Below are 27,013 nucleotides of genomic sequence, written 5' to 3'. Positions count from 1 at the left end.
GCCTTTTTGTCGACACAAATGTTTATCTAACCTTAAGTGCAGGACTTAAATATTCCTGTATTCATCCCCCAAACATCCAGTTTGTCAAGATTTAATAGCTTAATTTATCAAATTCAGTTTTTATGGATATAAAATATTTTGTGTAAATTTTCTGTAGGGTTTACACATGGATGTATTGTTTCAGATGATTTAGTGATGTTTTTTTTGTGTGTGTTTTGAGAGACGAGACAAAACTCGAGATGTTGTCTGCAATTCTGTATTAGTCATCACTACAGTTTAAAAACCATAGAACCATGGATGATCAGTAAATACAGTAAAGAACTATATAAATCAACTAGTTATTGACTAAGTTTTTCTTATAACAAAGCGAGAAGAAATGATAGACCTTTTTTTATTTCATTTTTAACGAACGTTCAGGAAAAAGTTTTAAAGATAAGATGATTTATAGATAAAGATACCGCCATATTCGCATTAAAAAAAATATAATTTTTCCGATTGGTTAACGTTGGTATGATAACACATCCAGACTTCTCAGATTAAAGAGAGAAAATAAAATGCTGAAAAAAAACTGGGTGTTCCGGACGGGCGAGCGTTCTCTGATTGACGACACCAGTTACATCGACTGTTTCTCCAGATGTTGATATAAATGTAGAACGTTTAAGCCAGGATTTTCTACCGGAGAACATCGAATCAATTAAAAGAAATATTTAGACCTGGATTGTCACCAGTACCCGATTCTCAACTTAATAATTTTGTTCTGGCGTGGTTGAATATATATATGACATACTCAAAACTACCCAAATGTGTTGATATGTGTCGCTTGGTGTGTTTGGACTGCGTTTATTGTTTATTTCCTTTTTTAGGACGATAGACGTCATTATTGTAGTTATTTTTGTTAAAAGTGCTTATTACGGCCTTGACAAAAATTAGATAGTCTTCGGAGGATTTAATATGGATCCAAAAGTAGACTTGATGCATTTTAGATAGCGAAGACGCGAATGATGTTTTGAACATCCTTTCTAATAGCAAGGTCGCGTTGACCTTTCTAATACATTAACTCTATACTTGAGGGGACGCTTAACTTAACTCTTCTCCTAAGCCCTGTTATGGCGAGAAAGAAGAAATTCAATAAAAATGCATGTAATGAACACTTTTCTTGGGGACATTGTACATATGCAGGAAACAATTATTTGACTCCAGATTGGGCAAAATCTAGTTTAAATTTCGTTTAATGCAAACTTACCAAGAGAAAACCCGCTACATATACTCCCAATGCTGATTGTGATTGTTCAATTGCAATCGCACAGACATATGTCTTAATTTAGAAATTATCCATGTTTCTCAATTTTAATAACAAATATGGGTACGTTTCACCACAAGTTTTAGGTAAAGTTTTGTTCATGGTTGTGATTGGAAATTAGGGCGTTATCTTACATTTCACCTTCTATATTGAGGTTCCAGTGATATGGCCATCGTCATTCCTCCCAGTATCAGAACGTTTAATGATCATAGTTTAACGTTAGATCCCCCGCAATTTGAATTAAGCACTGTGTCAACAGTTGTATAAAAGGGCTGTATGGAGAATTTCCGAATTCATTTATTGATCATTCAAAGGTGAAATCTTGTTGATAAGAAATATCGGTTTGTACGAGGACGGCTTATCGTGTCCTTGTACACAACCTCGTAATGCGGTAGTCACAAGGGGAGTTTAAACGGGCCAAAGTAAATCTGGTCATCATGTTTAACATTTTTGTATTTTATGTCAGCAGATTTACTTATTCAAACTGGAGTATAAATACTTGGAAATATCACTGATCATATTATAATTACGAGATGTATCGCCAGTGGAATATTTACTTTGTGTTCATTTTACTCTCAATAGTGCCCTTATTTCAATTGGTTAAATCCGACATTACCAAAATGGAACCGGATGAAATTAAAAACAAATGGATTGGGGATTTCAAAACCAGTGTTGGAACCTTAGCGGAAAAGGTTTTAAATATAACTGAAATCAAAAAGCAGTTATATAATAACAGAAAGCATGACGAAGTAAAATTGATAAACGGAATGGCGGAGTTTAATCGGATTCATACCAAAGTTTTGCTTCATTTGTCGACCGTTCATGGAGTTGTTTTAAACTTGACGAGTGCAATCGAAAAGGAACTCGATGACCATGAACACGGAATACCGCCTAAAACAATCATACCATTACCTGTATGCTGTAGCGTTGATTCCAGTCATGGAAGCTATGAAGGCAGACTTCGGCAAAAAGTGGACCTTACCAAACCGTGCATTGGAACAAGAGGAGGTGATCTGTTCCAGACCGATGTCTTAGCTTCTCTACAACATATGAAGGTATTTATTTATTTTAAAAATAATGCATATTTATTTATTTTGAAAATAATGCATCTGAGATAAGTGAAAATAAATCCAATCATACACACAATTCTCTCAAAAGATTTTTGAAAATGTAATGCGTTCTACACCTCTGCTATTTGAAATATTGTTTCGGCAGGTAAACAACGCTAAATGGTTATCCTTACTCCTTTCTCTACGGCAACCTTCTGTTTCCTTTGAATTTAAGTCCATTTCTAACTTTCAGACTACTTCGTTGTAATAATTCCCCGTAGGTGAGAACAGAATCTATACTCAATATACTGTACATCAACATCACGCTCTGAGGGTTTGGGATAAGAGGGGTTTTAGTTTGAATTTTCATCTCTACTTGCACCATTTTATTATAAATTGATCAATGCTAATTATGAAATATGGGACAACCCCACATCCACCCCTATCCCTTCCAAACCTGCTCGGCGAGGGATGACCAACTGTTCGTCATATAGCTACCATGTTTGATCACAATCACAAAATGTATGTGCTTTCGTGGAAGGTTATTACATCCAAATATGCACTATTTAACCATTTGATTCCCCGCCGCCTAGTCGTCACTGCCGATGTCAAACATAGATTATGATCCCCATGTAGTGCAAAGTCATTGTTATCAAGGTATTTTGGGGTTGGTAGATGTATTTGATTATCAAAATAGACCCGACGTAAACTAGGTCACTGTGAAGTACTTGCATTGCTGTAATTTAAAACAAAAAACAAAAACAAAACTTATATTTATTTCGCGCTAAAAAGATTTTTGCACCAATGTTAAATTTAAATTTTAAAGAAAATAACAAAAAATCACTTGCACCCTGACCCGCTTTTTTCAACAGCCCACGTAAAATCTGACGGTTTGATTACTAGTAGTATAATGATACGGAGATTACTTTTCCCTTATTCCTGAATAAAAAGGGAAAAAAGAAAGAAAAAAAGTCCTTTGCAAACATGACGACATCGTTCAAGGGTTCAAATATGTTTTTTTATTTTCATATAAAAATCCGATAAAAATTAATCTGGTTCAACTACATGTACTTAAAATAAAATCATTTATAAAATAAGTACAATGTAATTATATTCTATCTATGTCTCGGTTCCGACTGTTCATATACAGCTGTGCAATGCAGTTTGATTCATTTTGGTTCTACTGAGATGCTCATACTTTGTATTTCTTTTGTATCATGTGTTATTCACTAACATCTAAATGTGTACAACCTTTGTGTATTATTACACAGACAATGAAAAAATTTTGCGGTACGATACCAAGGCAAAATTGCTTAATTTGAAAATAATGTAGCTATACCAACACCGATGTGCCACCACCACATCGTAAGCGGTTCCTGCACCACAAACGATTTTTGTATGGTGACTCCTGTCAAGTCAGGAAAATTGATGAGTTCAACAAACAATTTGCCATATCATTTAGTTGCTTGTGTGTATACAGTGTCATTTTCTTTGCTAAAATATCTTATCGGATAAGAAACATGTTTTTTTTTGTATTAGACAGGTACCTGCATTCAAATCATACTGGCATACCAGCATATATATATATATCTGGTTGTCTTGTGGACTTTTAGTCATGTCATTAATGATTTTTATTTTCACTGCGACTTATATATACCAATTAATCACAGAGTTACTCTTCATGATTGTTAATTGTTGATATACATGTAATTTGATATGACTGAAGACATGACTTTTTTCTGTTTTGTGGAGAAGATTGTACAGTCCATTTTGGTGTTCTTTTACCTTATCCCATGCTAATCTGTTGCCTCTTGAATTGAAGTTCTGCGCTACTGTGTTTGTTTTTTTCTTTATTTCACAGCAAAACTACCAAGATACACCGGCAGTACTGTGGCAGTACTTCTCCACTGTAGACGGACATTTTACACAATATCCCTCCAGTAACCGTCACTGTGACAGCCAGGGACATCTCATTAGTCCCCTTACACAGTACGTATAAACTTGTCACTGTGGTAACCAGTGTTACAGGTCACCTTGGTAACCAGGGTCACCTCATTAGTCCCCTTACACAGTACGTATAAACATGTCACTGTGGTAACCAGTGTTACAGGTCACCTGGGTAACCAGGGTCACCTCATTAGTCCCCTTACACAGTACCTATTAACGTGTCACAGTGGTAACCAGTGTTACAGGTCACCTTGGTAACCAGGGTCACCTCGTTAATCCCCTTACACAGTACGTATAAACGTGTCACAGTGGTGACCAGTGTTACAGGTCACCTTGGTAACCAGGGTCACCTCGTTAATCCCCTTACACAGTACGTATAAACGTGTCATTGTGGTAACCAGTGTTACAGGTCACCTGGTTTTATTTTTTAAGGGAATACTTTGTGGATGATCTAATGAAATACACATTTAGTTTTAAGGGGATGGTATGTGAATGATCAAATAATTAAACATTTAGTTTTTAAGGGAATGATTTGTGGATGATCTAGTGCGGTAAACATTTAGTTTTTAAGGGAATGGTTTGTGGATGATCTAGTGCTGTAAGCATTTAGTTTTTAAGGGAATGGTTTGGGCGATGACAGGCAAAAAGGGGTCAAAGTGACTAAAATTAAAAAAAAAAACTACTCTTCTTAGATGGAAGGGCCATAAGGAGCTTTACCAAATTGTGAATTTCATGACCCCGGGGTCTCACTTTTGGCTCTGAGGAGTGGGTAGACTTTACTTTATACAGGGAAATCACACTTTTGTTGAATTTCTATTGGAATAATCCTATCCTAGTTAGGATTTCAGCCTGATAGTATGAATATATTTGCCCTGACTTAGGGGGTTATGGGCGGGGCCAAAAATGGTCACATTGACCGAAATTTCGAACTCTTCTTTTCAAGACCCAAAAAGGTAATAATCAAATTCTCATAAATGAAATGGTATTTAGGTGCTTTACCAAAATTGTAAATATCCCGGGATCTTATGTTTGCCCCTGGGATGGGATAATATTTGCTATAGTTTATATTGGGAAATCACTTTTTGAGATTATTAGTTTAATTGTCATTGCAAATGATACAGACTAATTTAGAATTATCACTAAGGGAGCTTGATGGTATGTACATGTTGCCCCTGACTGACCCCTAGGGACTGATGGACGGGACCTTAAAGTGTAGAATTTACTGAGATATTTCATAACTCATGTGATAATTGATACACGTATAGGTCTCTTGGGAAACATTTCGTTCTTTTTGAGGGAAGGGTTTGTGGATGATCTGATGTAGTAAGGATGATGTAATCTGTTAAACATTTCGTTTTTAAGGGAATGGTTTGTGGATAAACTGTTTATGGAAAAGAAGAACGTCGTAATCGTGTATGATGTCGGGGTCATTGCTGGCATGGTTGTCGGCCCTGAAAATAGGACAATGAGCATGTATATCCACGAAGCCGTCCTTCGTATCTTAGACACGCTGACTCCAGACGATCAAGTATGTACAGATAGATATCCTGTCACATGTCAAAGTTGAGGGCATTAACCTCGTTATTCCAGGGTAAAAAAAAAAAACGAGCCTTCAGTTTTCTTTGATATATCCAAGGAACCTATAGGATATCGATAATGTCGGGACATGTGACATTGTACACGCTTTAATGCATTAATTCTTATTTAGTATTTTTATTTTAAATATTTTTACAATTACAAATTATACTACAAATTATAGTTTGAAATGTTACAGTCTCTTAAGTAGTTGTGATCTTAGAGTTAAGTTTTAATAAAACATAAATTGCATGGTAGAATAACGGTACATGTATTATTGAAATTTAATATACATCTACCTAAAAGCCTAATACTTGGTCATTTGTAGATATTTAGGATCAATCAAATAGCTAGCCTTAGCTTTTATTAGGTCACCTGAGACGAAGTCTCAAGTGACCTATTCTAATCGCCTTTTGTCCGTCGTCGTCCGTCGTCCGTCGTGCGTCGTGCGTCCGTAAACTATTTACATTTTCGACTTCTTCTCCAAAACCACTTAACCAAATTCATTGAAATTTGGCAGAAAGTTTCTATGGCTGTAGGTCAACAAGGTCAACCAAAATTGTGAATTATATGGTCCCCACCCCCCAGGGGCCTGAGGGGTGGGGCCAAAATGGGTCAAATTGACTAAAACTTCAAAAATCTTCTTCTCTACTCTCAGATATGGTGGAGTCAAACACTCTTCATAGATGGAAGGGTCTTGTGGTGCTTTACCAAAATTGTGAATTGCATGACCCTGGGGTCTCCCATTTGCCCCTGGGGAGGGGGTAAACTTTAGTATAGTTTATATAGGGAAATCACATTTTTGACTATTATTTGTTGGATTTGTATTGGAATTCATTCTAACCTGGTCAACATTTTCAGCATGGCATAACAGTTTGATGAAATGCACATGTTGGCCCTGATTGACCCCCAGGGGCTGAGGGGCGGGGCTAAAAAGGGTCAAATTGACTGAAATTTCAAAAATCTTCTTCTCAATACCTATATAAGATAGAATCAAATACTTTTCATAGAAGGAAGGGTTTATAGTGTTTTACTTAAGGCTGACCCTTTTTTCCCTGGGGGGGGGGTAAACTTTACTATAGTTTATATAGGGAAAAAAAATTTTTGACCTTATTTGTGGGTTTGATTTGGGAACTCATTTAACCTGGTCAACATTATTAGCAGGGAAAGTTTATGGTATTGCATTGGGGCCCCGACCCGACCCCAGGGCTGATGGGGGGGGAGGCTAAAAAAGAGTCAAAATTTACGAAATTTAAAAATCTTTTTCTTACTTCATTTTGGTCATATCAGTATTTATATTGTTTGGATATATTACGTATTTTACTGCGAGCATGGATTATACTCCTGTTATGAGTTACTGTTTTGTTTTTTTCTTTATTTGAATGACGAAACTAGATTCGTTTGTGGCAGATTCTCCATTTGGTGTCTTTTACCATATCCCTCTAACGTCACTTTTGAATTGAGTCTCCTACTTGTCTTTTCTTATTCACAGCAAAACATCCAGGTACACCGTGCAGTACTTGGTACAGTACCTCTTATCCCTTAACGACTTTAACATGTCCTCCAGTACCGTCACTGTGACAGCCAGGGACACCTCGTTAGTCCCCTTACACAGTACGTATAAACGTGTCACAGTGGTAACCAGTGTTACAGGTCACCTTGGTAACCAGGGTCACCTCATTAGTCCCCTTACACAGTACGTATAAACGTTGTCACTGTGGTAACCAGTGTTACAGGTCCCCTTGGTAACCAGGGTCACCTTATTAGTCCCCTCACACAGTACGTATAAATGTGTCACAGTGGTAACCAGTGTTACAGGTCCCCTTGGTAACCAGGGTCACCTCATTGGTCCCCTTACTCAGTACGTATAAACGTGTCACAGTGGTAACCAGTGTTACAGGTCACCTGGGTAACTAGGGTCACCTCGTTAATCCCCTTACACAGTACGTATAAACGTGTCATTGTGGTAACCAGTGTTACAGGTCACATGGTTTTATTTTTTAAGGGAATAATTTGTGGATGATCTAATAAAATACACATTTAGTTTTAAGGGGATGGTATGTGAGTGATAAAATACAATAAACATTTAGTTTTTAAGGGAATGGTTTGTGGATGATCTAGTGCGGTAAACATTTAGTTTTAAGTGAATAGTTTGTGGATGATCTAGTGCTGTAAACATTTAGTTTTAAGTGAATGATTTGTGGGTGATATAGTGCGGTAAACGTTTAGTTTTTAAGGGAATGGTTTGGACGATGACAGGCAAAAGGGGGTCAAAGTGACTAAAAAAAAAACAAAAAAAACTACTCTTCTTAGATGGAAGGGCCATAAGGAGCTTTACCAAATTGTGAATTTCCTGACCCTGGGGTCTCACTTTTGGCCCTGAGGAGTGGGTAGACTTTACTTTATACAGGGAAATCACTTTTTTGTTGAATTTCTATTGGAATAAATCCTATCCTAGTTAGGATTTCAGCTTGATAGTATGAATATATTTGCCCTGACTTAGGGGGTTATGGGCGGGGCCAAAAATGGTCACATTGACCGAAATTTCGAACTCTTCTTTTCAAGACCCAAAAAGGTAATAATCAAATTCTCATAGAAGGAAGGGTTTTATAGTGTTTTACTTAAATTGTGAATTTCATGACCCTTGGGGTCTCACGTTTGCCCCTGGGGAGGGGGTAAACTTTACTATAGTTTATATAGGGAAATCACATTTTTGACTATTATTTGTTGGATTTGTATTGGAACTCATTCTAACCTGGTCAACATTATTAGCATGGGATAACAGTTTGATGGTATTGCATATGGTGGCCCTGACTGACCCCCAGGGGCTGATGGGCGAGGCTAAAAAGAGTCAAATTGACTGAAATTTCAAAAATCTTCTTCTCTACTCTCATATTTGGTAGAATCAAAAACTCTTCATAGATGGAAGGGTCTTGTGGTGCTTTACCAAAATTGTGAATTGCATGACCCTGGGGTCTCCCATTTGCCCCTGGGGAGGGGGTAAACTTTAGTATAGTTTATATAGGGAAATCACATTTTTGACTATTATTTGTTGGATTTGTATTGGAATTCATTCTAACCTGGTCAACATTTTCAGCATGGCATAACAGTTTGATGAAATGCACATGTTGGCCCTGATTGACCCCCAGGGGCTGAGGGACGGGGCTAAAAAGGGTCAAATTGACTGAAATTTCAAAAATCTTCTTCTCAATACCTATATAAGATAGAATCAAATACTTTTCATAGAAGGAAGGGTTTTATAGTGTTTTACTTAAATTGTGAATTTCATGACCCTTGGGGTCTCACGTTTGCCCCTGGGGAGGGGGTAAACTTTACTATAGTTTATATAGGGAAATCACATTTTTGACTATTATTTGTTGGATTTGTATTGGAACTCATTCTAACCTGGTCAACATTATTAACATGGGATAACAGTTTGATGGTATTGCATATGGTGGCCCTGACTGACCCCCAGGGGCTGATGGGCGAGGCTAAAAAGAGTCAAATTGACTGAAATTTCAAAAATCTTCTTCTCTACTCTCATATTTGGTAGAATCAAAAACTCTCCATAGATGGAAGGGTCTTATGGTGCTTTACCAAAACTGTGAATTTAATGACCCTTGGGTCTCATGTTTGCCCCTGGGGAGTGAGTAAACTTTGCTATAGTTTATATAGGGAGTTCATATTTTTGAGAATCATTTGTTTTATTTCTATTGGAATTCATTCTAACTTTCTCAAAATTATCAGCATGGGATGACAGCTTAATGATATGCACATGTTGGCCCTGACTGACCCCAAGGACTGATAGGTGGGGCGAAAAAGGGTCAATTAAATTAACTGAAATATTTCAAATCTCAGGTGACCGTTAAGGCCCGTTGGGCCTCTTGTTCTGAAAAAAATCAATGCCGGTCATAAAATGTAGGTGCCTGTATGTACAGGCTATCAGAAATAGAACCAAATAATTAAACAATATAACGTTCAGGACAATGGTGTTCTTAAAAATAAGCATATTGTAATATTCTCTATCTTTACATTAGGTTAATGTAGTAGCATTCAATGACACAGCACATGCGCCCACACAGTGTGACAAGAGATTATTCGTGGCCAATCAGGTGAACTGTGACAAGATACGTCGGTTCCTCACTACCACAAATATTCCTGGAGGTAATATATCGCTAAAAAGAATTAAGGAAATGTCTCATAAATGGGGAATTATTTCGTATGTACACACGTGAAAATAACCTTGTATACTGTTTTTATTTGGAGAAAAATATTCATCAAGTGTTATTCGATTCTGAATAGAATGAATGCTTAATCATACAGTATTCTAACAGTTTATTTGGTAATGCAATACACGTTTCTGATTTCACATGAACATTTAAGAATTTAAATAACTTTTATGACTTTCGGGGGAATAATATCGGTCGCAACTGATAAGATTGCCATATCAGCACAGAATGAGTTAAGGACATGTTAGCGCCATTTTACCTGACATTGTTGAAGTAAATTACGTACATAATGATGCGTTATGGTTTTTTCCCGGAAAGAATGATGTAAAGAACCAATTTAGTTATAGAATAAAAGATATACCACATTAGGTGTACATGAAAGTTAAATCATCGCACTTCCTGTGAACTTTTGAGAAGCTCACGACCAATTGCGGTTTATGGAAGAAAAACAAGTTAATCATTATTGTTGTAGGTGGTTCGGACTTCACCAGTGGACTTCTGAAGGCGTACGAGATGCTGATATCAGAAAAGCGTTACCTTTCTGTAAGTTTATGATCGGCCAGACATAATATTGTTATTATCATTCAAAGGCATTGCTTCTAAAAACATGATCTTATAGTTTCTGTATAATAGAACATTTTATCTCTCTTTGGAAAATGTCTACTTGATTACTTGTTGTATTTTGCTAACGATTTTAAGAACCAAAATTTGTTTTACAAAGGACAAATTTAACAATTTTGAGAACCAAGATTTATTTTACACAGGACAAATTTAAGAAACGCTCAACTCAACTAATATTCCTTACTCCCGGGAAACCAACTAACAACGGCATTGAAAAACTCTTTACAACTATTTCGAACAAACAAGAGGAATTAGTAAGTCTGATTTATCTGTCACCATAGTTTTGTTTTCTTATTAAGATACGTGTATATGTACTGGCACCAGTTCAGACGCACGTATTATTTTAACTTTTAGAAAAAAAATTAATATACAAGAAATAAGAAATCGGTTCCATTATTTTATTAATGCTCCATATATTTCCATATTTTTCTGACTTATTTTGATTTTCTAAGCTTCCTCTTTGTATCTGGCTAGCTTCACAGACGAATCAGAAAAGAACAAAACAGCTGTAATAAGTATTTTGACTTTCATAATTCAGCGTATACAAATCTATTGTGATTTTCATAATTATCATAAAACCTGGCTATTGTAATATTGACATTAAAACTTGTGGCGTATAATAATCTAAAAAAGAACATCTTCGTTTAACTTGGGACGTGTGAACCATGTTTTCAAGTTATTCCTTAAATATGTCGCAGGACAAGAACGTTCATCACTTTGTCTACACATTCGATGACAGCCTGGATGAAGGAGTCGGCGACATCCTATCTAGTATAGCTCACCAAGAACTGCCAGGTTGGCCAATGGTTGGTTATTTGTTTAAGATAGATTTGTGAATAATCAAGTATATAACGATATATTGTTTGATTTCTATTTGTATATATATTTAATTTGTGAGAGAGAAATATTACTTTGCTTGCGAACTATTATTCCGTAAATGCATATGTCTGCAAAAAAGTGGATAAAATAGATGTCATCAATCTACGAATTCAAGTCTGCTCGATCCTACATTCTTTTGAAAACCGTTAAAATTGAGATCCTTAGAGATAAATAATTTCACAGTACATGTAGTTTGTCATACCATTTTGACATAAAAAGTATTCAAACGTTCCTGTATTAAACCATTTTCTCAAGAATATCTTAAATTGATCTTTCAATCCGCTGACTATAAATATTTGACAGTTCTGGTGAGACATTTTTCTTCTGTTTCCAGATCAGTAATTTCAGTGTAACATTTATGCCTCCAGTTGGCCCACGTGGAGACTTTCATGTGTACAATGCGACCGGGTTTGTTCAAGGTGCTGCCACATACTATCACAAGCTACAGTTTCAGCCCCCGAAGAAACGAGACACTGGTGTTACAATTATCGGCCCAAAATCTGATTCTCATTCTGGTAAGTGAAACATTTAATCCAATTCATCATGTATTTATTACCAAGCTCGTTATCTGTCAACAACAATACCGACATACATTTACATGTAATAACAATGTAATAATTAAAATTCAAAATCGATTAAACGGGGACAATTCAAAAAAGATTTGCATCAAAACTCCTAATAAAGTTAGACCAGGTACACAGGAAGTGTAAGCGTCTTCTGCTACATCGACGACAACTGCCATACAAATCTTACTCAAACCAGAAGTGATGATAACCAAAGGGTATATCAACTTTATATCGAATAAGGAAATAGATTATTCCTATTTTAATTTCTCCGTCAGTTGTCGGCATCTGTCGCGGTTATCGTAATGACGGGAACAAGCCCTTGGTTGACATGACTATGATGAAGAAACTTTATATTGATTATAATGTATATCACAATACATAACTAAACTACCAGATCTACACTTTACACTTTGTTTGATGTGCCCAGGTGACATACTATTATAATATTTACCGTTTATGATACTATCATACAGCTTAGTTGTAATCTGCCCCTGTTGGTAAAGTTATAAATAAAGATCGAGGTAAGCGGAGGCGGAGAGGGAGGGGGGACGATATAACGTATTTCTTTAGAAATTTTGAAACTTGGAATAAATAACGGATTTCTTTGAAACTTTAAAACCTGATCTTGTGAAACTTGGCCCTCATATTGAAGTCTGTTGTGCCCTAGATTTCAAATTCTGCATGGTATAACGGATCGACAAGTGTCAATAAAGTTTATCATGTAGGCCAAGATGGATTTTGCAAGGTCTTCCTCTTCTCTTCCATATTATCAGCTTCGTCTAAATACTTGAATGGCATATCTGTTCTAATTTTTGTTTTAATTAGATTACCGACTGTTCCATTTTTGCTGATACAATTTGTACTAGAGCATGATTGTAAAAGTCACAAGCAGAGAACTGATAAAAGTGTTATCATAGAAATTATATTTGAAGAGTTTATTATACAATGAATTATATGACATTGGGAACCAAAACATGCTGTTTTATAAACAGGCTTTTGTCATATACAATTGCCTTTTGGAGCAGGTTCGGCTGTGTATGATTTAAGGATTAAATATTTGAAAATTTTGCAACGATATATTTTTTCACTTCAATGGGCTTTTTTTTTATCATCCATTAGGTCTGATTATGACATCAACAATTCCAGTCTTCCACAATAACTCCGTATACGGCGTGGCAGCCATTGATACTTCTATGGCAACCATATTCGCTGAAATACTTAATTTTGATATTGGAGTCCACAGCTATGCCTTTCTCATGGAAAGCCAACATGGTAAGCTGAATTATGCTATTTCATCCTTTGGAGTTTTTTTTATCAAAATAAAAAAAGATTGAAGCAATTTCGTGATCGTGTATCAAAACCATGTACATTATGAATATCGATAAAACTGTTTGTCGGACTATGCTTTATTTGACGGAAAAATGATATCTGTTCAATGAATTTTTGGTATAGCACAGCCTTCCATATTTCAAATAAAGATAACATGTGCGAGTCATACTAATGTATCAAGGAGTAAGCATTACCAATACGTATCAAAAGACAGGCTTATTTATCCCACCAATTCATTGTACTCATTCTTCCATATTTCAAAGAGACAAAACTCAAAAATGCATCTAAATTCATATGACACCACAGGTTACGGTACCTGAAAAAAAATCAGTTAATATATGGAAGTTTCATAACCTTATAAGAACATTTTAAAAAGTAAAGGTGATGAAAAAGCAGGGAAAGTGGATGACTTTCAGTGGGTTGGAAATATCGAAATCGGGAAATGATAGATATACGTATCAATATTTCATGTTCTTCTTGACGTTGTTTATTCTTCGTTCTTTGTATTTGTGTTTGGATTGATTTCCTATAAAGGCCAAGTCCTATTGCATCCCCAACTCCGCCCTCCAGGAGACATACGACAGGAAAGTCCGGTATACCCACACTTATCAGTGGTTGAACCAACATTGAGCGACGTTCAGATTTTTAATCTCACACACGCAGGGACTGAGACACAACAGCTTAGAGCCCAGGTATCTGATTAAGATAATTCATTTTCGGGTAGTATCACATAACATTGGCTTTGTTTCTCCAGAAGTATAATAAATTTGCCAACCATCGTCAGATGGTAGGCTATTTAAACTGTCGTGCGTCCGTTGTCCGTGGTCCGTCCGGCAGTCCGTCCGTAAACAAATCTTCTCACTATTTCTCAGAAAGTACTGAATAAGTCTTTCTCAAATTTCATATGTAGGTTCCCATTGGTCCCTAGTTATGCATATTCCTGTATAGGACCAACATGACAACAATATGGCCAAAAGGCAACCATCTTGAATTTTGACATTTGAAACTGTATTGATACAGTATAACAATTTCTTAAAGTACTAAATGGCAATTAAGGGTCTTTCTCAAATTTCAGGTTCCCCTTGGTCTCCATTTGTGCATGTAAGATTCTTGAACGAACTAAATGGATGACATCGAGCATGGCTATCTTAGATTTTGACAATTGCAGGTTGCTCCTGCTATATAGTGTTATATAAAGTTATTAGATATTTTGAAGGAAGAGTGAAAGAAGGGAAAAGAAGAGAAAAGATCAGTCTTTCATATGACTGATATGGATCATTCCATGGTGGACACCAAGATCCCTCTTGGATCTCTTGTTTTCCATTTACGCTGTATAGTAGAAAATTATCCGAACAGAAATAACAATAAACTTACATAAGCTAAATATATGTGTAGAAAGAATCATCGTGAAAGTAAGAATTCGGGATTACTATTCTTCAAAACTGCCACACACAGAATTTCATCTAATCTTTTTACTTTTAAGTATTGTCATGTCATGTTAATCTTGCCTCTCCGATTATGTAATTTTCAGTTTTTAATTGTTTTTCGTCATGTCTTTCATTTTATTGCTTTTTTTGTCTTCTAACTCGTGAGTTCCGGTTTTACTCACATTTGTTGGTTTCGTGGATGATATTGTGGTATGTTTTCTACTTTAATTATATGAATTGATTTTAATGTACTCATGAGAACAGGTTAGGATGGGAAGAAGCTCGTACAAGTCCGGCACACCACTGGACAACTCAGCACCTTCAAACGCCACTCTGATATACTCCAAAATCCATGGCATACAGTTTGTACTCGTCCTCGTCAAGTTTGACTTGGACAGTGACATTCTCATTCCTCAGCATCTAGCTCAGGTTTGTGTTATTGTTAATCGTCTGTATATCATATGTAAAGATTTCTTTATTGCTTTAGATACCGTTTGAGCACCTTAGTATATTCAGCATGTTGTCTTTCGGACAGGATTCGATCTTAAATGAAAGCCCTTCTAAATTGTGTTACATGTCCATCGGGAAATATTTACCTTCATATTTCAGTTCATAATTTGCAGCAAATCATACTCTTGAAAATATCATTTGGCAGCCTATAGTATTGTTTTGTCGTATACCTCAGGTGTTTCACGCTAAGTAGGCCATAACACAGGCCCCGGCATCTTTTGATTTTTTTAAGCATAGCTCATGAGTTGTCTCTAAGGTTTTTGCAAATAGCACATGGTTTTGGTCAAATTTGTTAGCGGGCGAAATTCCATTATTCCTGTAAGAGTTTAAGGAATAAAGCAATATATTTATAACACCTTGATTTCACTTTCACTTCCAAACCAAAAAAATAGAATTTTAGAATTTTATCTATTCAAGCTGTTCTCGTGCATTTATGACTATTCGTTGTATTTCTCTGTTATAAGGATTTAAAGCTGCATGCACCATATCATCGTCTGGACGAGATTTCCCTGTCCCCAGTTCACAACAAACCTCAGGATGATAGTGTATGTTCCTATAACGGAAATTTCATCGCTACCGAAGAATCTGTTATTAAGGTGATTACATGTTTACCATTTCGTCCCAAATATACGATAGGGAAAACGAATAAAAGATAGCATTCATCATAATGAAATATTAACCATTTTCCATATATATAAATTTAAGATTACGCAATGAAGGTCATGACATCTTTTGTGTAACCACGTAGATCATGAAGTAGTGTAGACTTGCCACCAATTGAATTAAGCATTGCCAAGCTAAATTCTAATAGTAGAATATCTGCCTCTACATTTAAACTCTAGATTCAGACATACCCGAGGGACCAAAATCATAAAGCTCAATTCATTTATAATTTTAATATCCTAGAGACAGGAGGCTTGTCTAGAAGTAATGCCGTAATAAGTTAGACATAGAATTGCCAGCCAGTGGAACTCTCACAAGAAGTATGCAAGTTTTTTGTTTTTTTTTGTTTTTTTGTCGTGTCTTAAAATATTTATACTTTTATAATTTTTTCAATTCATATTGTTTATTGAATCTTCAGCTGTCTCCTTCAGTGTTTAGGAAGCCGGAGCAATACAAATACTCCAACGAAGATGTCAACCAAATAATAGAAATAAACAGCTTTTTGGAACATTCTAAAAATACATCTCTAATACGACTTGGTAAGTAACAACGTTTCGCTTATCATAAAGCATGAAACATGTTATGTGTATTACAATCTATGGTGCTCTGCTTGGGATTTATTTTTACGGAGAGACACTTTCGTTACTTCTATGAGATTAACTTTCAAAACTTGTAGTATAGTATTACTTTATAAATTATGTTGTTAAACTTTTTTCAGAAGTAAAAGAGGAGATTGAACACATTTTGAGGTCGACTGATGAAATAGATAAGTTATGGAGACCTACAGCCAAACAGGTCTTGGAGAGGTATGGCGATTTTGAAAAGAAAGATTGTTGAGTGAAATATGTTGCTGATAAGTGTTAGATATACATATGTAGGTATACGCGTGTGCCCTTTAAAACGTACTGTAAAACTATATACATCATAACAATGTTGCCATTTTGTCACGGTGTGTTTGAATGTCGGCTGTAGTGCCAGGTTATTTCGTATTTGTGTATGTGTTTGTTTCAATGTTAAAACAGAAAGGTTTGTCGTCATCAAGTTCTTTCTGATCGTTAGGTATTTCGGAACGCCTTCGGGAGTTTTGAGAATATTTCCAGGAATGCCCTTCCGAAATACGTACAACCATCTAAGTCAGGTGTGGTATGTATAACCTATGTTTGTGAACTACAATAGGATATATAACATTCTGTAAGATTACAAGTACATTTCTCTTTCCATTTGAATTTGAAGACACACTTATTAGAGTACAGAAACATGAACAATTCTATGAAAGACAATTGATTACAACTATTTTCTTTTTATACTTTAGAAATATATCTCACATTTTGTAGTCCTACCTACATTTAATACAGACTTAACAAGTCTGGACGAAAGTATTGCTATCCTGTTAAAAACTAGCACATTTTTCAAATACAGTTTTAAGGTGTTTACTTACGTTTATTTACTAGTTAGTGTGTTTTATACTGTAGGAGTAGCATGAGAAGCACATTCAAATTCCGTTAATACAATTTTGTACTTAGTAGGGATATCATGATGGCTTAAATTTGTCGTGAACAGCATTAATCCCACTCGAACGCTACAAGTTTGAGATATTTCTTTTCTTACTGGATATTCAGACTGATATCATTTATATTTTGAACGGTTTTACTACAGCTAGCGATCTATCAATTTTATTCGTGGCGTGGTTTTAATAATTGATATGGTGGGGAAATGAGATGCTAGTTCATATTTATAAAGTTTAAATTTTGGAACAATTTGAATTTCTTTGCCAGGTTTAGGAGAAGTGTTGCGCTTCCCCACCAGTTTGTGTTTTCATCAGGGCAATTCAGTCGTTTCACGTCCAGGAATATGCTTCTAATGAGTAAGGCAGTATCGGAAAATATGTGAGTATCATTTACAAACGAAAAGTTGAACAAAGAATGTACGTAACTTTTCAGTTTACTGTTCCATAAATGGCGTACATGTATTTAATTTACAGATAAAGAAACTATACAATGGTTACCTTTAAGTGATAAATAGCTAATCAAATCATAACAATATTATTGAAATAATCAATTTCTGTAGATATATTTAGAAAAACGATTCTGAAGTCCATTGAATATCGTAGTTAGAACTCAAAATCGATGAAACGAGTGTAAGATACAGAAGTATAATTAATATACTGAATGTTCCCTTTATAGAGCGGATGATCCCCAGGGGCCTCCACTGGTTAAGCTGCTACAGGGTGTTGTGGGAGTGGTCATATCGCACAGGCAACTTAACGCCATCTTGTACCAGGTATATGAAAACAACACGTAGCACTTTCATTTGGCTTTTCTTGACGTAAATGTGGTTTTAGTGTAAAATTATTAAATGCTTATTAATTTTTTTGGGATGAATGCCAATCATAAAACAACCAGTATGTTTCATAATTTTGCTTTCCCTTTTAAAGATATAAATATGTAGACATTTGTCCTTTTGTAGACGAAATGAATGACTAGCGGTTGTATGGTTTTTCTTGGTAATATTTTGTTAATTATCTTGAACTCATTCGAAGGATAGCCAACATCAATTGTGATATTTCCTATATTCATTAAATGCGAATTTATGAAAATGCTTCAATTTATGTGAACCGGTAGTTAAAAGACTGTGCATTCATAGTATAATATTTACCATTGTATGGCACTGCCACTATATAACCCTACCAATTCAGTTGCGAGTTCACCAGCTTATGAACTGCCAACTGAAATTTGAATTTGAAAACTTCAAAAAACAATCGCACGACAAATAAAAAATCGCAGATGGTAAATATAAGCATTGAACGGCTTATTTGTACATTAATTTTGTGCCTGAAGATGAGACGTGTTTATTCTTACGAATAGGACACGGGTCACCCCTATGTTATGTATTGATTTCACTGGATTTGTCTTCTTCTTCTTCATATTGCAACATTTGTAAAGATCGATTTACAGCTTACTGACTCTGCTTCAAACTAAGTTTAATTCATATGGTGATATTCATATATTTGTGTCAATGTTTTGGTTGACAGGTATCCGGTTGTGGAGGAACTGACATAGAATGTCACCTACTGGACAATAATGGGTTGGTAGACTAAAGTGTATTTTATTGTCAATTTCATATAGATGATTTTACAATGTTAAGATGTGCTATAATCTCAAATTAGACACATGGTAAGTTAAATTTTATACTTACTGTTAAAATATCCTTATGATAAACATATATCATATTTTTCCTCGTAGATTATTTTGGTTTATTTTGTTGTTTCTCTTATTTGCTTCTGGTCAGAATCGCATCTAGCTGTATTTGATAGAGGTCTACTTATTACTGAATCCATACTCAAAGGTTCTTTTCACTGGAGTGTTTATTTCAGTTCTTTAACAAACGTAACTTACCTGTTGACAGACGTAATTTACCTGTTGACAAGCGTAACTTACCTGTTGACATACGTAACTTACTAGTTGACAAACGTAACTTACCTGTTGACATACGTAATTTACCTGTTGACAAAACAATTTACTTGTTGACAGGTATGTGTTGCCCTCTGACGGAAAGGCCACGGCAGCACGTCATCTAACTCAACAATTTTCTTGGCTGGCCAGTCATCTCATAACCAACAGACAAATGAAGGTAATCATATTGATGTTTGACAGATATTGGCTACGTCTCAACTCTCAACATTTCACTACTCACCCCAACTGTGCTCCCCATCTCCCTGTCCATGTCATGAATCTCCAAATATCCAGCCTTTGTTGCCTTAATGTGTATAAGCATTCCCCATTTTCTCTTCCTTTCCATTATTTCTGTTGTATTTGTAACCGACAACCGCTAAAGATGGGGAATTTTAATTCATGTTTGAGCATGAACAAATTGTAACATCTAGATGGATCAAATTATCACAAAACCATCACTGTGACATCTCATAAAAAGCAATCTTCAAAATAATAAAGGTTTCAAACACGGAGCGTACAACTGTAACAGGATACATTTCGGCAGAATCAACTGCCACCTTAGTCCAGTAGGTCAGTGATTGGTAACATCAAGGTAGAAGACCGCGATTAGAAGACATCCTTGGAGTCGTGAAAGTTGGTCTTAGTAGGGACGGGAGCTAGAAATTCTATTGATTTAAAATGACCCACACTAGGGTCACATGATCGACTTTCATCATATGACAACGTATCTTTGTCTCATTACTGAACTGACGAAGGCAGGGTGATTGTGCCGAAATATATTCACTTATATATTTCACTTTGCTCAATATTCTGAAGACATCCATGCATGCGCTGCGAGTGAAATTGGTTAAATATGCAGTGTAGGATGTGAGTGTGTTTGTGAGTGCGTTTTTTTTTTGTTTTTTTTTTTTTAACTTCATCTTTATTCACATACATGATGTTTTGTTTCACTTTATCACATAGCCATTTTGGTGTACTAGTCTATCGGAGGGCCAGCACAGGCTATCTTACTCCATGAATTTGACATTTGACCAAAGGACAGGTTCTAACAGGTGCGAGAGTTACGTTATTGGAACAGTAACAGAAACCAACTTGTTTTTGTTAGTCCTCTACAACAGGACCAAGTCTGGGTGTGACACAAGCTTTGATGACACCGATGTAAGTGATACAATGAAGCATTGAGATGCACACAGAGCAAAATCTTAGAAAGCCCACTTGACTTTATTCTAAATATGTTCTACACCTTCCGGCTATCAAGATGTTGCCAGTTGCAAATTGAAGAATCTCTTTTTGCTTGCTAAGTCAAAATACGATTCCAGATTAAACAATAACAAGTTATCAATATTCCACTTCTAGTAGTAACTTGTGAAATGTATCGCATGTATTTTCAATATTTGGCCATAATGAAGACTATCTGAATAGAATAGTTTATGATTCTGGAAAGAATAATATTCATCTTTTGTCCTGTACTTCGGCATCGTACGCAGTCTTGATGAATATCTTCTGCATTGCAGACATGTACAAAAGGAACAAATGGTCAGTGTAACAAGTGTCTGACCACTGACCAGTCGTGTGAGAGTCCATGTCAGTGTTTGGCCGACTTTGACCAGTGTTCCAGTCATTATGACCTTCATGACGTACGCACTACCGCCTGCTATAGTATGTATAGTGTATTGTATACGGTAGCTTCTGTCGGAAAGTGAACGCTTTCCCATACAAATTCCGGTAGCATATTTTAATCTTGGAAATTACTCACTTTCCATGTTGCATTATGCTAGGATCTGTGTAAAAACGGGAGTCTTACTCTTTTGAATTATCCGCTTTTCGCTTTTTCCTTTCGAAAGTTTGTACCCACGAAATAATTTGAAATCTCCAAATCATGAAAGTGCCACGAACACTTCATGTTATTAGTATTTCAAATCCATAAAAATATAATTAGCAAGCAGAAAACAAATTACTATTTCTTTTTACAGATGACCCGCTTGTAGACGAAAACGTTCCATCATCTTTTCAACCGAAGCCACCCAGGAGTGATGTTAAAAACTGTTCATTGCCTTGTGTGGCTGTGTAGGTATCATGGAGACTTTTTGTCTGAAGATCTCACTATTATTTTAGACCGTTACTAGTATCTTATGAATTATTTTCTGAAGTGAATATATATATATTTAACTTCTGTTGTAAGGAATGTGAGTCAACTTCAAGTTATGCACGTCCCTCCGTGCCCAATATGTTTAAACCAAACGGCGAAACATTCATTAATCAATATTTCATTTGTTAAGGCATACCAAATATATTTCAGATTGCATGGACGCGGTGAAAGGTTTTAGTAAAAATATCAATACGAAAATCTCACTCTACGTTTATGAACCGTATTTATTTCAGGTACTAGACTAATATTTTAATTTTGGTTTCACTGTTTCATTTATTGAATTTTTTTAATGTTTTAAATCTGTTCAACATTAACAACTTCAGGTAATTACAAAGTTTTACGTATTTTCTACAGTGAGGATAAAGATGAATGCTTAAGTTTACAACACTGCCAGTGGGGAGATGACTATCCGTCCTTTCCGACCTGTGGATGGAGGAACGATTCGGACATTGTCCATTCAACGTCCCAAATGACCACACCAGGGGTACCAACCCCGCCATTAAGACCACCGACGAAACAGACAGTTGTTTCTTCCCCTGGTCCTGGGCCAGCTATACCACTAAAACGAACTTCGACTAGTAATCCACAAACTGTGCCCGTGAATTCTCCACCACCAAAGAAGACCACCCCTAATCCAACGGTGCTTCCCACTAGTAGTGGTCAAACAAATATACCCACGGAAACACCGACAGAGATGACGACGCAGGCCCAGACGTCAGATATCGATATCACATCGACAGATAGCTCTGTTGTGTCCAATCAGGCTATTATTTCTCACAGCTCCACGTTATCTAAACACATCACCAGTGGACAGATTCCACTCTCAACATCAAATCCTGCACACGAAACGACACAATCACAGGAAAATATGCGTCAAAAGAATCGTAAGACGTAAGTGTGTAAAACGTGCAAAACCATATGTGGTTTTTCTGACGCAAATTTCGTATGGTATCGACATATTTTTGAACGAGTGTGATTTTTATGTATATATTGGAGAAATAAGCAAGTTTTGATTTGACGTATATATTAGAGAAATAAGCAAGTTTGTTTTACATAGATACAGGAACAATAAGCTAGTTTGTTCAGACGAAGATATTGAAGAAATAAGTAAGCTTGTTTTGATGTAATTATTGTAGAAATAAGCAAGTTTTTTTTTAATGTTAGTATTGTATAAAAAAGCAAGTTTTGTTTCTATGTAAATATTGGAGAAATAAACAAGTTTTGCTTTTACATATATATTGAAGAAATAAGCGAGTTTTGTTTTTACATATAGATTGAAGAAATAAGCGAGTTTTGTTATTTTACACATATATTAAAGAAATAAACGAGTTTTTGTTATTTTACATATATATTAAAGAAATAAGCGAGTTTTTGTTATTTTACATATACATGTATATTGAAGAAATAAGCGAGTTTTGTTATTTTACATATATATTAAAGAAATAAGCGAGTTTTTGTTATTTTACATATATATTAAAGAAATAAGCAAGTTTTTGTTATTTTACATGTATATTGTAGAAACAAGCGAGTTTTGTTATTTTACATATATATTAAAGAAATAAGCGAGTTTTTGTTATTTTACATATATATATTAAAGAAATAAGCAAGTTTTTGTTATCTACATACATATTGAAGAAATAAGCGAGTTTTGTTATTTTACATATATATTAAAGAAATAAGCGAGTTTTGTTATTTTACATATATATCAAAGAAATAAGCGAGTTTGGTTATTTTACATATATATTAAAGAAATAAGCGAGTTTTTGTTATTTCACATATATATTGAAGAAATAAGCGAGTTTTGTTATTTTACATAAATATTGAAGAAATAAGCGAGTTTTTTTTATGTTAGTATTGTATAAATATTAAAGAAATAAGCGAGGTTTTGTTATTTTACATGTATATGAAAGAAATAAGCGAGTTTTGTTATTTTACATGTATATTAAAGAAATAAGCGAGGTTTTGTTATTTTACATGTATATTAAAGAAATAAGCGAGTTTTGTTATTTTACATGTATATTAAAGAAATAAGCGAGTTTTGTTATTTTACATATATATTGAAGAAATAAGCGAGTTTTTTTTTATGTTAGTATCGTATAAAAAAGCAAGCTTTGTTTCTATGTAAATATTAAAGAAATAAGCGAGTTTTGTTATTTTACATGTATATTAAAGAAATAAGCGAGTTTTGTTATTTTACATATATATTGAAGAAATAAGCGATTTTTTTTAATGTTAGTATCGTATAAAAAAGCAAGCTTTGTTTCTATGTAAATATTAAAGAAATAAGCGAGTTTTGTTATTTTACTTATATATTAAAGAAATAAGCGAGTTTTGTTATTTTACATATACAATGTATATTAAAGAAATAAGTGAGGTTTTGTTATTTTACACAGTGAGAGTACTGACGACAAGACTGGGTTAGTGATTGGACTGATCGTTGCCGTCATGGTAGTACTACTGATTGTGGGACTTGTCATTTACAAAGTTAGAAAGAGGCTGAAAAATCAAACCAGTAAGTATTGATCTTCATTGAGGGTATTTGTGGACTATAAACCATACGATTGTATGTAGAGTGGAAAATTTAATTCTCTCTTGATATGTTTATACTATATTTGTACTGTATTTGAGGCTGAAATTAAATGAGACACTTTTAAACTAATCAATATGATTTGTTACATGAATATTTATGTAGAATGGTTGCAGTTGTGAAAATTGATTAGGTACGAAATGTTATCTATGTTTTGTATAATGTATGTATAGAGAGACATTCGAGCGAATGGTGTTTGGTTGTCGTAGTCTTTTAATCTTTTTAAAAACGCATTCATATCTTTAAAATATATTGTGATAACACAGTATGCATGATGCAGAGTAATAGAATGCAAGTGCGTAAACGCTGAAATGATATTATTTAGTAAAACTTGTACAATGTATATTGTATTTTGTCTTCATTATAAAGTATTGTAATTACATTTGATACAGAATTCCAAATTATTAAGATGCAGTTTAGCACTACAGTGCATTTTATAGTGTTGCATTATATAGCAGCATTTTCATCGTTGTGTTAACATAAGTAAACGCACAAAGTGGAGCTGAGATTGGCCGTAGGTTATCATTGTTTCCATAGAGACATGTATTGTGATGCAATCAAAGAAGAGTGAATGGAAAATAGGCCTATAGAATATTACCATATTAGATTTCTTAACATGCTGATAAAATTTATTTTAGGCAAGCCATCAACATAAACTTATATGATTTTCTATTCAGTATGAAATTTTAATAACACCCAACGAATATATATTTCAACCTTTACCAGAGACTTGGAAAAATGAATAATCCTTAGACTTGATTTACAATCTCTTATAAATTCTACTATTGACACTCGTCTAATATCAAGTATGTTATGTGTATCACTCTTTGATGTTTTTTTGTAGATGGCGCCAGGAAAGGCAGTATATTTGACGGAGTTTTGTTCAACAGGACTTCAGAACGGGCAGAGCTCACACAATCGTCTCGACCATATCAACAGATCATGTGATAGAATGTATAAATACTGTATACTCTTTATTACATGTACGACGGAATATCTGTCATATTCTGTGACGTCATGTCAGAAAGAAGAACCCCTTTCACACACACACACACACACACCCACACCCACACACACACACACACACACACACACACACACACACACACAAATCGTTGTAATTGTTTTCCCAGAGGCTTTCTTCTTATGCTCTGATTTCGTCGAGGTCAGACGAAAATTGATCTGACAATTACTTTTCAACCATATACGATTTTAATTTTCGTTTTATTTCTAATTGTGGATGTCACAGTATTATAACATTGTTACCGACATTTAAATGAGCTGGTGCTGTTGGAGATTGGAACACGTAGATTTGAGTTGTTATCATTTCAAAGTCATAGGAATGGAAGATGGGAAAGATATACACATATCTCTCAGGAAATGCTCCCTATGATAAAAACATATTTCGTTTCGTTAAAAAATAAGTCGAGCAATGTGTGGAATAAAAATCATCTCTCTTACAGTACTGGCATTGGTAATTTTTGAGTTTTATATTCATCCAATATGATTTAGCTTCATTGCCTGAACAATGAAGAGATGCATTAAAATATGTCACTATGTGTGAAATGAAAATCACTTGCCTACTGTTCTGGCATTTGAATGTATTCATCTGATATGATGCATTAAAAAATAGTTCATGTAAAGACGCCATTCTGGTATTGATGTTTTATTTTGACAGCAATTACACGATTCATAGGTTCCTGACACATAAGATAGGGAAATAATGATAAGTATCGCATATCATTTTCCTATCTTATACGTCAGGAACCTATGCACGACTACGTTTCACATGTTGTGAGTTTTATTTCTTTATACAATACATTTACAATGTATATAATTATGATAATGACAAAAAGTTTTGTAGTTTTATATAAATCTAGAGCAAGTAAAGTTATACAAGCTGTTGTATATTGTTGTGTCTTACTTATATAATACAATGTAGGTACATTTTATAAAGTTAAACCATACCTTTCTACTGCCAACTACATTGGATATTCGTGCAGTTTTGAGAATGTGTAGGCCAGTAGTTCGACATATATCTGATAGCTGAGCAAAAGATATATTCTGAGATAAAAATCGGCCCAACTTGACCATCTGGATTAGCATAGTTAGTTCACTTACGTTCGTGTTTCTACCTTATTTGTGGCATTCTGATGACCAAGTTTATCAAATTAATATTGGCGAATAGCTTCCACATTATCTTGATTGTCAAGTATTTTATAAAAGACAGCATTATACGACACCGGGCCAAGATTTAAGTAAAATTGTTTGGAAAGATCTGATAGCATAATGACTTAAGTTTTTAGCCTCTTAATAAAAAAAAGAGGAATGGGTGCATTATTGCAGCTAGCATAAAACATCACTGAAGTTAACGTATCCTTTTCTTCTGTTAACTGCAAAATGTTCTTCTGTCTTCTCCATTTCAATTACTTCAAACACTGAATTTTCTGCTGCAAACTCTATCAATATACATACAGTACGATATAAGTGGGTGCCTACATGTCTACATTTCATTTCTGTACCAAAAACTCGTGTCGGATTTCACAGAAACACAGGTTCCGGATAAAACAGTATAAATACACACAGACAATGTACAGCATGCCATTAAAGTCGTGTGGTCAGTTAAGTCAGGTTTCACTATATTTATACATGATTGTCCATCTCCAATACCAATTACGACCACCATATATCTTATACGTACAGCATTCGTGTACTCTATCTACGCCTATG

The 27,013-nt window shown here is 34.9% G+C and overlaps 1 protein-coding gene across 1 annotated transcript; it reads left to right on the top strand.

Moving 5' to 3' along the window:
* The first annotated feature begins 1,671 nt into the window (after window positions 1-1,671).
* LOC117330641 (VWFA and cache domain-containing protein 1-like) lies at window positions 1,672-26,191 on the top strand. Its single transcript, XM_033889071.1, has 25 exons — window positions 1,672-2,355; window positions 4,211-4,338; window positions 5,659-5,824; window positions 9,909-10,035; window positions 10,573-10,643; window positions 10,865-10,975; window positions 11,420-11,527; window positions 11,935-12,115; window positions 13,286-13,438; window positions 14,030-14,187; window positions 15,187-15,351; window positions 15,897-16,028; window positions 16,514-16,634; window positions 16,814-16,901; window positions 17,155-17,238; window positions 17,871-17,981; window positions 18,279-18,375; window positions 19,127-19,179; window positions 19,626-19,725; window positions 20,511-20,705; window positions 21,062-21,206; window positions 21,521-21,614; window positions 22,051-22,587; window positions 24,090-24,208; window positions 25,128-26,191. The coding sequence occupies exons 1-25, from the start codon at window positions 1,834-1,836 to the stop codon at window positions 25,229-25,231; spliced, it is 3,870 nt and encodes a 1,289-aa protein (XP_033744962.1). The 5' UTR covers window positions 1,672-1,833; the 3' UTR covers window positions 25,232-26,191.
* The last annotated feature ends 822 nt before the right edge of the window (window positions 26,192-27,013 follow it).

The sequence above is a fragment of the Pecten maximus genome, chromosome 7, assembly GCF_902652985.1.
Source record: "Pecten maximus chromosome 7, xPecMax1.1, whole genome shotgun sequence".
Classification (NCBI taxonomy): Eukaryota; Metazoa; Mollusca; class Bivalvia; order Pectinida; family Pectinidae; genus Pecten; species Pecten maximus.
The sequence above is the reverse complement of the archived record's forward strand: the minus strand, read 5'-3'. Positions and strand labels throughout refer to the sequence as shown.

Excerpts from the sequence above, each read along its gene's own strand:
- LOC117330641 (XM_033889071.1), top strand. The coding sequence starts at position 1,834 with ATGTATCGCCAGTGGAATATTTACTTTGTGTTCATTTTACTCTCAATA. Across the intron at positions 20,706-21,061 it reads CAAGCTTTGATGACACCGAT|ACATGTACAAAAGGAACAAA; the intron begins GTAAGTGATACA and ends TCTGCATTGCAG. Across the intron at positions 24,209-25,127 it reads GAGGCTGAAAAATCAAACCA|ATGGCGCCAGGAAAGGCAGT; the intron begins GTAAGTATTGAT and ends GTTTTTTTGTAG.